This window comes from Hibiscus syriacus, unplaced genomic scaffold (genome assembly GCF_006381635.1).
Source record: "Hibiscus syriacus cultivar Baekdansim isolate YM2019G1 unplaced genomic scaffold, ASM638163v2 tig00111718_pilon, whole genome shotgun sequence".
In the NCBI taxonomy this organism is placed as follows: Eukaryota; Viridiplantae; Streptophyta; class Magnoliopsida; order Malvales; family Malvaceae; genus Hibiscus; species Hibiscus syriacus.
Window position 1 is genome coordinate 65,132 of NW_024063161.1, and position 16,099 is coordinate 81,230.

The following is a 16,099-nucleotide window of genomic DNA, read 5'->3' on the forward strand; positions in this document are numbered from 1 at the left end:
ATTCTTGCCAAAACATCAAGGTTATGGATAATAAGGACTTGGTATAGATGCTATATGTTTTGATATTTATACTAGAAGCCCAGAATCACAGAAAAATAAAATCCTATTTGAGTTAGAACTCCAATGTTTTATACAATAGAAATCCAATTTGATTTTGTTTGGGATCGATTCTAGGGCTATATATACCCCCATCAAATGTTTTATATATTTTTAAGGTTTTTAGAATACTATAAATACTCATTGGGGTAAGCCTAATGGAAGAATCCTCTTTAGCTTAATAAAAATTCTTTTCTTTTATTTTCGTTTTATTTAATTTTCTTTCAAGCTGAGGGCTAAAGCGATGACTCAATTCCAACGTGAGAATTGAAAAGCACTTGAATAACTTCGGAATATCTTTCTCAATCTTTGCGTTTATTTTCAAAATCAAAACAATTTTAAATATCAAAGATTGGATTTGGTCAAGATGTTGTTGCGATTAAATGTGTGGAAGAAATTATCGGCTTATTGAAAGCACATTCGACTTCTTGGGAACACACTTGGCAAGATTGTCTTGCTAAGAGGGAATTGAGATTGAAATTAGTAGTTATTGAAACAACAATCCGAGTCGGTCTTCACAAACTTAAACGATTATTGATCTACGACAATTGATGTTGATCAGATCAATTAACGAAGCCGGAATCAAAGATTTCCTTGGGTATTCGGTATACAAAGAAGAGTCACGAGGATTACCCTTGTTGACAAAGTAACCGACGTGAATCCCGAAGGGAAAATCTAATTCGATGATCCGAATGAAATTGAGTCAAAACGGAAGCCTAATGTTTATTTTACCATATTAAATTTTCTTTTAAACTTTCTTTTTAAATTTCTTTTTAATCTTCTTTGAAATCTTTTTATTTTTCTTTCTTCTATTTTATTTATCTTCATGTATAAATCCCCACATTTACTTAAATTCTACTCCATCCACTTCAAAGATTAAACAAAGATCAAACAAAGCACGAATAAATAAGGAAGTTTCCTTAGTCTCTGTAGGATCGACCCTTACTTCTTTTTTACTATGTTAAATTTCCTTTATTTATAAATTGGGAAGAAAGAATTATTTTTTACGCGAAAAACGACCATGTCAGCTAACTCAGCCAAAACCTCTCAAAGATATTGGTATTAAATGATTGAAAGAAAACTTTATTAGCTTTGGAGAATGGTTTAAAGGTTTGCTTCAATTGATGGATGGATAGATGCCTTTAGCAAATGGCTAAGGCTTCTTTATGTAGCATTCCACCTCCTCAAGGGACGGTGGAGATTAGTTTAATCTTACAATCTATATTTTGCATTTAGAACTTTCTATATAGATCTAGAATAATCTAGGCTTAAGGGAATTCTCCAAAAGCTATAGAATCTTCCATAAGCTTCCCCAACATTCTTGAATCTTCTTCCTAGTTCCATAACCTTTTATGATGTTCTAGAACCTTCCACAATGTTCTAGAACATTCTATAGTATTCTAAAATGTTCCATAATATTCTAGAACTTTCCATAATATTCTTGATCATTTCCTTGTGTTCTAGAACTATCAATTATATTCTAGAACACTCCATAATCATCTCCAAAATTCTAGTTAAGCCTAAAAATATAGGTGGAGAGATTTAGTTTGTGACATCAAACAGAGGAGAGAAATGAGACATTCAAATTGAGAGAAATAGGAAGAAAACATGGTTAAAAAAAGAAATAGGAAATTATCGGTAAACAAAAAAAAGAAAAATATACTTTTATAAGGAATCAAAACGATGTTGTTTAGGTATAAATTTATTTTTTAGGGATTCAAAACGATATTGTTTAGATGTAAGTTGTTATGTCATAATGCAGTTAATTATCTAACGACAGAGTGATAAAAAAAATTCAATCATCAAAGTTTATTGAGTAAATTGAAAAAAAATTAAAGTTTAGTGACCAAAATGGGAGAGAGAAGAAAGTTCAGTTACGATTTATGTAGTTTACCCCAATTTTAAATGCATGATATAACACATTACTAATTAATTTTTTAACTCTACAGACCAAGCCGGTTAAAAGAATTGTTACTTGATTCATTTATTTATTTTCAGATATTATAAATAAAATCTTAAAAACCATGACACGTAAACTCAATGGAGTGGTTATTTTTCTGTTCTATATCTGTTTGTTCTCTAGTTTATTGTTTTATCAGATTTCTTTTCCTTTTCTGTCTCTATTTTATTAGTGTTATTATTAATTTTTCTGTTGTTGCAGTTGTTCCTTTCTGCTTCCCTGTCTCACCTTTCATAGCTGTCAGCTGCTTATATATATTTTTAATGGAAAGGGTAAATTCAATGGACTGAATATTTTCTTGTGAAATTTGTTCCAACTTATAATAAAATTTGATGGATTTATGAAATGCATAAATAAATTGGATCAACGCATTTTATAAAACATTACATGATTCATATTTTACTGAATATATGGGCAGATCAACCTTTTATTTGAATGAAAAGCAAATGACAGATTGCGAAACGATATCGTGGGCATAAGATGTCGACATATATGTTTGGCAAATGAAGGGCAAGCTGAGACTTATTGGTGGCAAGAATTTGTGCCTATGAAAGTGAATGCTCAGAATCTCAGCCACCACACAATACTCTATTTGTGAATTGCTTTAACCTTAAAGCTAATGTCTGGGTGTTTGCTTTCCACTATATTAACCTAATATACCCTTTTCATTTGTTGGGTTATGTTTTAGTGTATGATAATCTTCAAAACTCAATCTTGAGATGTTTACTTAATGCATTTATCTGCAGAATTCGCAGCTGTTGAATCAGATTTTTTTTTTTTAAAAAAAAGGGTCATTAATGAAATATATATATATATATATATATATATATATATGTTCATTGTGCAGTTGGAGACAAAGGGAACTTGGTATGTTGGCATTCAATCTTATTCTCAAGGCAGAAACAGGACATTGGCATTCAATTACATGAAAGTGACAGAGCAGCTAATTTAGGTTTTGGCATGTATCGCAAAACTATGAGCTAGCTTCAACCATGGGATATTGAACACAGTATAGCCATGGTGATCTGTTTCTTTCCATCATTAACAAGTGAAAAACATTAGAGAAAAAGGGTTTTCATGGTGCTCGTGTACAAGTAACACAAATTTCTAACGAGCTCTGACAAAGAAAATACTCAGTTCTGGCCCAGGTGCACCATCTAGATTAATCATGTACAATGCTTCCGTGTCCTTTGATCCGACTACCCTCTCAAATCTTGCTCTCATATAAGTCAATTCCCCGTCGGATGTCACCGTTTCCTTCTCATTCGGGCTGGGAAGAACCCCGGCACCCATCGACACGCCTCGCAGGAGCTGCATAACGTGAAGTTCATCGTCGGACAATTGTTTCCTCCTGATGGAGTATCCCACTTTTCTTCCATTACAGTACACCGCCCACACAAACTCTTCCAGCAGCTGCTTCTTGTGAGTCTTGGTTCCACTCTCTAGAGCTATTCTGATGATATCAGACGCCATTTCCTTTTGAAGTAAGCTGGTGAGCATCGGTAGCTCGATGACAAACATGGGCACGCAATGGGGATCGTCCTGTATTGCTAAGCAAACTCTGCCTTTACGATACCCGAAAATCGTACCTGTGGTGGCACTATCCTTGAGCAAAGGCTTCCTAGGCCTACCCAACAGCGCATCCATCTTGCAGCCCGAGGTTAGCATGGGGAAAAGCTTGAACATACGCATGAGGCCTCCACTACTAGACTTAAGGGGCTTCTCTCCTGGAGTAGGCCGGAGAAAAGACAGTATCGCCGGATTGTCCATTTGCAAATATGGACTAGAGTGAACCGTTGGCATTATTGGACTTTGTTTGAACTTTGAAGCAATAACCAAATCAAGAAGCTAGAAGGAAGCTATTCTGAGTTGAACTTCAAGGGGTAAACTACATAGAGGGAAATAAAAGGAGTGAGGTAGGTGGCTGGTCACTTGGATTTGATTGTCCTCGGAATCTTTGAGGTGGGGAAGGGAACAGAAGAGAGCCTACTAGTTGGTTAAGATAACAGGGGAAAAGAAAATGAGATTGAAGGTTGATGTGACCAAGTTTAGTGATGGAAAACAGAGGGGGTTGAACTTGACTACGATAAGAAAGGGAGGTCGGACCACAAGTTGTGGGGGAGAAATGGGATGATAAAAAAAAGAGTATGGTATTTTTGGGTTTTCTAGCATGTGCATCTCTGATCATTACATAGGGCATCAACATCACTTGATTTATGGTTTTCCCAAACCCCATCACTAACTCTTCACTAATTTGTTGAGCCGCATTAGCTCAATTTCACCCCCCCCCCCTTTTTGTTTGTCCCTCAGTTTCTTTTATCCTTTTTTATTTTGATAGGAACCATGGTCTCATTTGATAGATGCATTTCATGCAGCAGTACAACTGAAACATAGATGAATAATGATGCCCTCTCGAAAATTCCTTCATTTTTTTGTTTCTTAATGTAATAATGATAATGTTTTTGTAGTAAAAGTGCACCCCTTTCTGGCTTACAACTAAACTGATTAGAGTTGATCCAATGACTTCAATTACAACACTAGTAAAATACTTGAGACTGTTTGAAGATGAATCATAAAAAAGACCATTATCAATAAAGCTAAGCTGAAATGATAGATAAGACGTGTTTCAGGCGTGATAAATCATTTGAAAATGATGTTCATTACTTGTAGTTACTTCCCAAGTCCCATATGTGATTTGTTTCTATTTTTTTGTTTAGACTGTGTGAATCGAGTTTGATATGATTGTATCCAAATCAGGAAGTTTGATTTTCAAATGGAATAAAGTAATAGGGAAATGATTCTAAATCAGAATGCCCGCCATGTAATTATTGCGCCAATCATGGGACCCTCTCACTTTGCTTCAAGTTCTACGTAACTAGTGGCTCTTCTACCTTTATTTGCCATCACTCGCTTCTTTGTTAAGAACTGAAACCTGTCACTGTAGTTGATGGACCCAGAAAAGGAAAGGAGGCCCTACAGTTGAGCTCTGTGAAAATTTAAACTACTTTGTTCTTAATGATATGTTTAATTTGAGGTTCAGGAAAGGACTAAATAGTTGGCACCAGACAAAAGCTTTTGAAGCATTTGTTGGAAGCAAATCGCACTGAAACGCTAAAAGGGAAGTCTATATGCTGCATATATTCGTATTTTTGCAGGCTTAATTCTCAGAACCAGATGATTTAAATCTGGTGCTGTTTTTCCCGACCCCCCCTCCTTTTTGGTTGGGTATTTTATATCATTACAGTTAATATGTAACAAGTGTGTGTGGTTTGGTCCCAACTCTATCAAACTACATCTAAAAAACCTCCATTAAACTAGCTAGTTAATCATGCATTGTTAGGTAGAAAGCTTAACATAACCATCTTCATTAACACTAGAAATGCACTACTTCTATGACATAATCATAAATGCACTAGTTCTATAACATAATCATCTACATTAACTGTAGAAATGCACTACTTCTATAACATATCCATCTTCATTTGAATATGATGTTACAGCCTAGACTCCAAGGCTTTGGTTAAATATTGAAATTATATCAATGTTTTGGTCCAATCCCTAAACACTTTGAAGTAAGATGACCTAAAACTGCTAATATAAATTTAATAATTTTTTAAGGAAATTTTAGTAGCTTTTAATATAACAAGAATATTCCTATGCTTTGTGGTTAAAGATTTAAATAATTGACTTCCTTGAATTGGAAGATTGTCATTAAAATAATTTAAATATGAATTTCCGTTAAAATGTAATATTTTTTTAACCTAATAAACACCAATCCCTTCATCCATAGGGTTGGGTTTGATTCCCTTCACTCTCAATAACACAGCGTATTTACTTCGTTTTTGTAAAAAAAAACAGTTTGACTATCAAAGTAAAAAAAAATTATTGATATAGTTTAGAGAAGAAGAAAAAATCTTTAAGTTGACGACAACTATTTTATTATTAATACGTTATCTAAAATTTAAAAACAATTATGTCTTTATTAAAATGTTGTTATCAATTTTTTATATAGATTTTAATATATTTTTAAATATTTAATAACATGATAAAAAAATAAGTAACATCAATATTTAAATAAAGATAAAATGCCATTAGTATTATATTATACTTGAGACAATTTGATAGAAAATAGAAGTTGAGAGCCAAGAAGAACGTAAAAAGAAAATAAGAACTAAACTAATTAAAACTAGGGGTGAAAAATATTATACATTTATTTAAAATGAATAAAAACAAATAAATAAATATGAACATGAATTTAAAATTCAGTTAACATAAACATTATATGATTTATTCTTAGAAATATAATATAGAAAAAAAATCCTATAGTTTAATTGAAATTTATTTTTACATTGAACTCCATCTTATTTATGGCCTAAATTAACCTTGATGAAAATTAAGTAAAAGGGCATGTGAAGTCTCCTCGTACTTTTTTTAAAAAATCAACATGTCTCTCTTTTTTTTTTACATGTAATGTGTCCCTTAAACTTAGAAAACAGATTAAGGCTTAGTTTGTTTTCACTGTGCAACCTCTTCAAACCTCTTATGTTTGCGCCGCGCAGATCACGCGCAGACATTAGGCTTCGCAGACCGTTTGTTTTTTAGAAGACAGAAGCTCTTCAAACGTCTGCGCGAGCTCTTCTTGGTGCAGACATGGTTTTATATCTTCAAAGATCTTCAAAGGTCTGCGAGAAAATTAAAATCATTTAAATCTATTTTAAAATTTATTTTAAAATATAGATTGATTTATTTTAAAATATGAATTGATTTATTTTAAAATATGAAAAATTTTATTTTAAAATATGCATTGATTTATTTTAAAATATGAATTGATTTATTTTAAAATAGATTGATTTATTTTAAAATATGGATTGATTTGTTTTAAAATATAGATTGATTTATTTTAAAATATAGATTGATTTATTTTAAAATATGGATTGATTTATTTTAAAATATGGATTGATTTATTTTAAAATATGAATTTATTTATTTTAAATTATGGATTGATTTATTTTAAAATATGGATTGATTTATTTAAAAAAAATTATTATTGTATTTGTATGGATTATTTAAATTTCAGTATTATAAAACTAAAATTATTTAAATTTAAGTATTGCAAAACTCTTTTAAGTTTAAAAAATCAATTTATTTTATATTTCAGTTTATTTTAGCCAGACGTTAAAAAACAAACAATTTTCTTCTTGCATATTGCAGACTTTTGGTCTACCTCTTCTGCTGCAGATGTTTGCAGATGTGGTCCGCAGACTGCAGACCTTTTATCTCTTCAAAAACAAACACCACCTAAATGTGATCATTTAACCAACAGTTTTTATCGTTGATCATTACAGTATTGACGTAGCACTTCATGTTGTTGACGCGGTAATCCACCATGATTGGTGGCGTGGTTGATAAACTAAATTAATTTTTTGATCTATTTGAAGGTGAAAATTGATTTTTTTTATAAAATTCATGGGCTTATTTTTCAGAAAAAAAAACATATTAAATTTTTAATTTAAACTATAAAAAAATAAAATATTAAAATATTAAAAATAAAAATTAAATTACTGAAAAAGTTATATATATATTTTTGGTACAAAAATTTTAATGTTTATATTTTAATTTTTATATTTTATTTATATTCACTAAAATGTTCTTTTTAATTGTATAATTATTTTTCGAATACTTTTCTAATTATATATTTTATGATAATTTGTACATAAATTTTAATTTTATAATTTTGAAAATTTATTTTTATAAGACTTTATATTACTTATTTAATTCAATTCTATAAAATTTTAGTGAAATCGAATTAGAAAGGCATTTAGATTTTGATATAATTAGAAGTAAATATATAAAATAAAATTTATGTTCGATGGACAAATTCATGTTTATATAAATAAAAATCAAGTTAATTTTTAGGTAAAATATAATAATATATTTTAATTTTTAATAATTTAATTTTTCATTTTTATTTTTGATATTTTATATTTATTTTTGATAAATATTTTTATATTTTAAATAAAAAATTTTATTTTTTCCTAAATAATCAAATAAGTCCATAAACTTTTAGAAAAAAAAAATCTAATTTGATATTGGAACTCAATAAAAAATAAATTTAGCTTGTCTGTCACATCATCAGTCACATCATTAGTTATTTTGAATTATTACATCAATATTATAAAATGTCACATTAATACCGTAATGATCAACGATTGAAATTGTTGATTAAAGAGTCAAATTTGATGTGTTTTCTAAGTTTGAAGATCACGTTAAATGTAAAAATCATATAAAAATATAAAAATTAAATAATTTTAAAAATTGCGAGGACTTCATATACTCTTTAGCCTAAAATGTAGAGAGACGGATAAAGTAGAAATTGCTTTTATATAAGCCATAAGGGTCTAGATTTGGATGTGCTTTTGGTATGCATGGCTGGCCGACAATAGATATTGGTAAAGATTGGAGAGCATCTTATTTTATAATAGGATAAATTATATCATTGACCACTCAATTATGTAGTCATTTAACTTTTGTCATCAAACTTTTAATTTTGTCAATCAAATTTAATTATTTAAATATATTCAATCAAGCCACTAATCATTAATGGTTGACAGAAATACTGACGTGGCTGTTAAAGGTTATATTGTGACATGTGTCACAACATGATTGAAAGGTATTTTTAAAATTTAATTATTTTATTGGAAAATTGAGAGTAGAAGAAAACCCCGATAGAGGAGGTTAGAGGAATTGAACCTAGACAAAGTTGGATACTTAGCAAACGCCTAAACCACCAATCCAGAAGCAATGCTTAGTATTAAAATATAACATATAATATATAAGATATTGTAATGAATGAGAAAAAAGTTAAAAAAGAAGAATTGTTGTTTAATTTAAAAATAATTTAATGATTATATATATATAAATAGTGTTGTTGTTAAAATTTATCAAATAATTTAAATTTTAAATAATTTTGAGTTAAATTTTTTAAAATAATTTTATAAATATTATAATAGAAATAAATTAATTTATATACATATAATCATTAGTAAGAAAATTAAAATTATTACTTAAGTTACAAAAGTGAATTTAATGATTATATATATACATATATATTTGTTGTTAATTTTATCAAATAATTTTATATATTTGTTAAAAAATAAATTGAATTATATATATATATATATATATGAGATTATTACTTTTTTTTTTTAATTTTTTTCTCATTCATTATAATATCTTATATATTACATGTTGCATTTTGAAATAAGCAGTGCTCTTAGCTGGGTGGTTTGTGCATTATCTTATTAACCAACTTTGACCAGGTTTGATTTCTCTAACCCGCACTCCGGTGGTTTTTCTTCTACTCTCAATTTTCCATCCAATCCGATGGTGACACAGGTAACCATATGATTAGGTGGAAAATAAAATAATTAAATTTAAAAACACCTTTCAATTGTGTTGTGACAAATGTCATAAAATGATTAGAGGATTAAATTTATTAAATTAAATTTAAATTAGGACTAAATTGATAGAATATATAAACATTAAGGACTAAATATATAATTACACCAATTTATTTAACGGCCATGTCAGCATTTTCATCAACCATTAACGGCTAGTGACTTGATCGAACACGTTTAAATAGTTAAGTGGTCTGATTGATGAAATTAAAAGATTGATGGCAAAAGTAAAAAGATTACATAATTGAGTGGTCAATGATATAGTTTACCTTTATAATATATACATCAATATAATCGGTATTTTCGAAAATTATAATTTTGAATTCGTTTAAACCCAATTAAATATTGGATAAAAATACAAATGGTATCTCGACTATAAGATATTGTTCTTTTAGGTCATTTGACTTTTAAAAGTTAGAAAATGATCATTTAACTATGAAGTGTTATTTTATTGAGTCATTCGACTATTAAAAGTTATAAAATGATCACCCAACTATTCATTATGTTCTAAACTTATCATTTTACATTAAAAAATAACGACATTCTGAGTTTAAAGTTAACCTATTGACTATGACATGATAAAATATGATCCTAAAATCTCAAACAACTATCATATTTCAGTTATCATGTTAACGTTCAGCTCAGACAACTGTCAACTTTTTAACGAAAAATGACGAGTTTGAAATATAATAAATAGTCAAGTGACCATTTTGTAGCTTTTAATAATTGAAGAACTCAATAAAATAATACCCTATAGTCGATGGACCATTTTTTTTTTATTTTACCCTTAAATATTTAAAGAATTATTGATAGTTTAATATTGTATAAAGGAGTCCATATTAACTAGAAACACCGAAGACTCGAATATGTCAAAACAAAACAACTAATGGACTATTGGGCCCAGCCCAAGTTTATTTTTAAGCCATTTCCGGTCTCAAAGTTTAATCAATATAGTGGATCGATAATATATTCTCGTTTCTTTTTAGGATTAATGTATGAATTAGTCCCCGAAGTATATTTTTCTTTTTCTAGTTCAGTTCTTTAAGTTTTTTTCAGATTAGTCTCCATTGTTACTAGTAAGGCTAAAAAATGGACATGTGATATCTAGAATAGGAGAAATTATGTATTCAGTCACCAAACTATTCATGTAATTTTATTTTCAGTTAATTATTTATTTCAAAATCAAACTTAACATTACTTTTTAATCCATTTTATGGAGACTTTGTTTAAATAATAAAATAATTAAACCATAAAATTGAAGTAAAGGAGGTCATTACAGTTTCAATTTAATTAACGAGTTCTGGAATAACTTAATTTATATTTAAATTAAGGTTTAATTATAAAATAAATGCTCAAACTATACCGCTTTTCATGAATAGACGCCTAAACTATTTTTGAATGATCTATTACATAACATTACAAATGTTACTACTTTAGGTACTTGGGCCATAAACGTCGTTAATTTTCACCGTTAAGTGACACATGTCACATTATGGTAATTTTAAAATTTATTTATTTATTAAATTAAAATATTATTATATTTATAAAAAATCCTAATTTCTCTTAAATTAAAAAAACAAATCCCTAAAACCCTAAATCTCTAACCATAACCTATTATCTCTGCCCTTTTCAGCCATGACCACTGTCATCAACATACTCCCTACCATCCTCCAAATCATATGTCGTTATAGTTGTCGTCATTGGCTATCGGAATCGTGTGGGATCGTGATTTTTATCATAAGGTTCGCGAGGTACAAAACATCGATTGACCATCAATCGGTCGCGATTTCATAGGGGTATTGATCACCAGGGGAGGTAAGGTCACAAACGACAGCGGTCAACGTGAATTTAGGGGTTGAAATAAAGGTTTTTAAAGTTTATGGGCTATTTTGAAAATTTTGTGTTTGTTTTTAAATATAATTTTAGTTTTTTTAATTTAAATATTTTTTTTAAAATTACCAAAATGTGACACATGCCACTTAACAAAGGAAATTTACGATATTTATGGTTCGGGCATCTAAAGTGGTAACGATTGTAATGTTAGACACCAAGATCATTTAAAAAATAATTTAGTCACCTATTCGAGAAAAACAATATAATTTAGACACTTATTTTATAATTAAGCTTTAAATTAATATCATCATTTTTTATTAATATGGGGTAAGTAAAAGTCATAATCTTTGAAAAATAACTCTTAATCATTTAATATTGAACACTCGCACCTTAGTATTTCTGGTTCGAACTGGAGACTTTAAAGAATAACAATAATTCTTTTAACACTGACATTGTTGGATTAACGCTAATATCACCACTTGACTATAAACTGGAGGAAATAGAGGATGCCACTCTTTCTTAAAAATTTACCCTATCTTTTATTTATTAGCAATTGGAGTATATAATAAAACATAAAATGCAGTACGTAAACAAGGGACACATTACTAATGAATTTTTCATCACATATGTTGTTTTTTATTGGTATTTATCATCACTGGTGGGCTCTAATGAGGATGATAAACACGCGTTGGTGGGTATTTATTTTATCACATTTAGACCTCTGCTTATAATAATGGAGAATTGCAGTAGCGGGGGATCTTTTACCCTATAGATGAGCATGCCAAACAAAATTATATTGATCTCAAATAACTGGTGATTGATTCTTCATACGATTCCTGCATTTTATAGGTACAAAGAGATTGATGGATAATTTTTACAACAAACAAATGAAATCACTTGCTTAACGGCCAATGATGATTTGATGAACTTGTTAAATGTTTAGAATCTAGGATTTAACGCTAGTCTTCCCAAAATACCGTGTTTGTATGGCAAGAAAGTTTTCTTCTTCATGTTCTCAGATACTGCTTCGTTCGGTGCGTAATGCACCTCATGAGCCGACACTTTTCTACCAGATCCACCCGCTACAGAGCCGACATCCCTGGATTTCGAATTATCTTGGGGTTTCTTGAAGAAACTTGACGAGTATTTCCTGAATCGGTCTTTATCTGTTGCATGTCCCTCGGATGCGCTTCTAAACAAGAAGAAATCCCTTAATCTCCATTTTCTGGAAGAAACCTTATTTGAAGAAACTGAAGGCTTTGAATTCAATGACGATGGCTTGCTGATGGTGCTTTCGTTTTGCTTTTGTTTTTCTTCTTCTTCCTCCCAGGGATAAGTCGAGACTCTGTAAGGAGAAAGTGCCCTTGTTGCCCTACGGCTTGAATTCTTGGATAAATCTTCAACTCTTTCTCTTTCTCTTCCTCTTCTGAGCTCGTCTGTTTGATTTCGACTGGTTTCAATAGCAGTTTCGAAAGGGTCGCGGTCTTTTTTCTTTCTCGGTGAAAAAGCTTCACGGATGAACTTTTTGCCTTGGGATAATGGTGATTTCGGCGACCTTGGGGATGATAAAAGTGGGTTTTTCTGGTTGTACTCTTCTACCTGTAACCGAGGTGGTGGCTTCAAGGGCTTGATTTTCCCTCCGTCAAACAGTTGTTCAGCTGACAGGGATGTTTTCTCCAAGGCCTCACTAAAATCAAAAGCAAAATCATCTTCTTCCTCTACTCTTGGTGATTTCGGTGTACCTGGTTTTTCTTCCCAATCAAAAGGAATCGCCAAAGAATTGCTTCTTCTGCTGCATTGCCTATCACCCATCATTGAAAATCTATCAAATTCGCGATAAAACTCGGACAGTCTCGCGGGACTCGTCGGCGCACTGAAGAAGCAGCCACCACCACCAACTCGTGTAGGCGTACAAGGAGCAGTCGAACGAGGAGATGATCTAGCGCTGTTGAAATCAAAATCCATAGCTGGTATCACCACTTCCATTTTCTTTCCTTCTAAAGCTCCCACAGTCAAAAAGTGGGAAATGCTAAATTATATATACACAAAAAGCAGGGGAAATGGTTGAGAGAGAGCAAAGGAGTTTTCTTTTTGACCAAGTAGCCGCCTTTTAATACCAAGCTATTTCTTTGACTAATTTTTCACTATTTGATTCTTAAATCCCACGGCCAGCAAAGGTTTGTTTATTTGTATACCGATCTCTTGGATAAAGAAGATCGCTATATAAAATTGGTCATGGTGACGCACCACTTTTTGAATTCTCCGTGAAGCAGAAGTTGACATGGAAGTATATTTGTACATCACGAATAGATAAACAGATGGATTTCTCTTCCTTGTTTTTTTATATCATGCCCAAGTGTCTCGTATGAGTTTAACCAACCCTGGAAATTCATAAGGGAACACTTTCAGATAGACCCGAAATTAAATGGGAAATAACTTAAATGAAAGCAGTAGTTTAGGTGATGGACATCTTTCAGATTGGTTGGATGTTACTATAACATTGTGAAAGAAAGCGACGCAATCGACCTTGCTCTGTTTTGGACATGACTTCCATTAATGTTATAAACTAATCTCAAGTGTCCAAGGCTATTGGCTACTTGTTTCGTGGATGATCGTGTAAACCTTAAGATTAAGGAATCGGATTAGTTAATGTGAACAGTTAAGTTGTTACTTTCGTGCTTAATCTTTTAACTTACAAGTTTTCTAAGTGACAGTTGTTAATATTTTTCTGTTAGAAACTTAAAAATATGCATTTTCCCCTATGGTTAAAAAATGTAACATTGTGCCCGCTTTCTTATACAAATGTGTGCCAGAAACTACAATTCTGACTGATTCATGAAGATCTGGGTGGTCAGACCTGTGTTTGGTATTTGCAGCTTCTGTTCATAAAGAGATCTCGGAAGCTAACAGAAAACCCACCAACCCTCAACTTGCGCTTTCTTCATTGGTTTTCACATGAAAAAAAGTTGTTTTTCTTTTCTTTTACGCGCTCTGGCTAAGATAAAATAATCATTTTCTTTCATGAAATACTAATATATTTTCTTTTATCCATTCGTGTTGTTTATTAAGTTTTAAATAACTAAAAATCAAAATTGTTAAATTTTAAATAGAATAATTAAAAATCAAATTTATTATGTGTTCAGAAATTTAATATGAAGCTGATAAGGATTTATATATATATATTTTTTACAACTCAATTTTTGACTAATTAAATAAAATTGTTTCACTTGCATTTATGATGTGAATTAATCTAGAAAATAAAATATGGCAACCTCATTTGTTGCTTCGGTGGCTGCCCAGGAGCTGCTTTGGGTAGTTTTTGGAGCAGTTAACGAGAATTTATGTGAACTTTGAACCCAGCAAGAGTCCATCATAGAGGGTAACTTGTCAATTCATTTGAGCCCATTAATGCAAAGCTCCCATTTAAGTATTTACTCTCTTTTTTCCCGTTAAATACTCCTAGACACCAACTTTGATTTGTTCAGCTGTTGACGAAATTTTTACTCCCATAGTCTTCTGGCTGACCCTGGAAAGCATAGCTGACAGGTTGCTGTCACTTGCAAATTTGCTTTAATGAATTAGTGCCTGCAAATCTCAGCAGGGCCAGGACCAGGTTGGTGAGTCTCACCTTTAGCTCACAGGCCCTTCCCTCCAACCAATATTCACAAACTCCAAAAACACCTTTTCCCACTTCATCATCTACCCTTTGTTTGTGGTTCAGCGATCAGCACCCAAAGCAAAAAGATTTGGTGTTTCATGTTTCAGAAGGACCTTATAAAATTTAGGGGCCACTTCCCTGGCAGGCACGCATGGCCGACGACTTAAGCCAGTTCATTTTCATCACAACACGTGTTTACCAGGGTAAAGTAAATTAAAAGTGAATGTACCATAACCACCAAGAAAACTACAAGACCTGCCCGCTTTAGCTTTGGATGAGGAGTGAAAATCACTTTCCGTTAAAGCTCGAATGTTTTTTGCTCCCGTATGAAGCCTATGCATATAGTCCACATGGTCGAACCATATGGCGGCAACACAAAAGTCAGAACCCAATCTTTGGCATCAAATTAGATGGAGCTTAAGACAAAGCTTTCATTCCAGGGTTTCACGACAGTTGGGCAGCACTGGTTTTATTGAACCTGGATAATTAATAGTATAATCAACATGTATGCATATTTATCAAAAGGATTATTCAATTCATACAGACTTTGATGTGTTTAATGTGAACTCTTTGTCTGTTGTCGAAGCAGATCACAATTAATGGCGGCTGGATGCTACTAACAAATGGGTCCTTAGGATGCCGAGCATTGATTAAATAACAAAAAATTACGAAAAAGGAAGAAAAAAAACTAGTACAATATGCTTCTTGTGGACCACCAGGGATTTTTGCTCGGCGTCAGATATCAGTAGCTTTCTTGGAACGCAGAGCTTCATGATTTTAATTGGAATTCAGCAGGCATTATTAATGCATACTAATCTAAAAACGTCCAGGCAGAATATTTGGGTTGTCAATACTTACACCTACTTTTCTTTGAATGAAAACTTCAAGACTTTCTTTGAAATATCATTGTCAGCTAGTTGGCAATCCTTACAGGAAAATTAAGGGCCATCTATTTGAAGTTCATGGTCCCTCTATTTTCAATGATGATGAATGAAAATCTGGATATACTATCCATGATGATGGTTCAATTGAGAAATCTGGATCATTCTGTGATATTTGGTTGAAGCAAATACAGGAAAAGAATTCATTTTTTTG

General features: G+C 31.3%; 2 protein-coding genes across 2 annotated transcripts; both read right to left on the reverse strand.

Annotated features, from left to right (window-relative positions):
• Window positions 1–2,944: 2,944 nt before the first annotated feature.
• LOC120168272 (protein MIZU-KUSSEI 1-like) lies at window positions 2,945–4,248 on the reverse strand. Its single transcript, XM_039177057.1, has one exon. The coding sequence runs from the start codon at window positions 3,857–3,859 to the stop codon at window positions 3,164–3,166; it is 696 nt and encodes a 231-aa protein (XP_039032988.1). The 5' UTR covers window positions 3,860–4,248; the 3' UTR covers window positions 2,945–3,163.
• A 7,923-nt stretch (window positions 4,249–12,171) lies between these two features.
• Window positions 12,172–13,364, reverse strand: LOC120168251. The gene has a single exon (XM_039177037.1). It carries the CDS (start codon window positions 13,330–13,332, stop codon window positions 12,286–12,288), a length of 1,047 nt encoding a protein of 348 aa, XP_039032968.1. The 5' UTR covers window positions 13,333–13,364; the 3' UTR covers window positions 12,172–12,285.
• Between the last annotated feature and the right edge of the window lie 2,735 nt (window positions 13,365–16,099).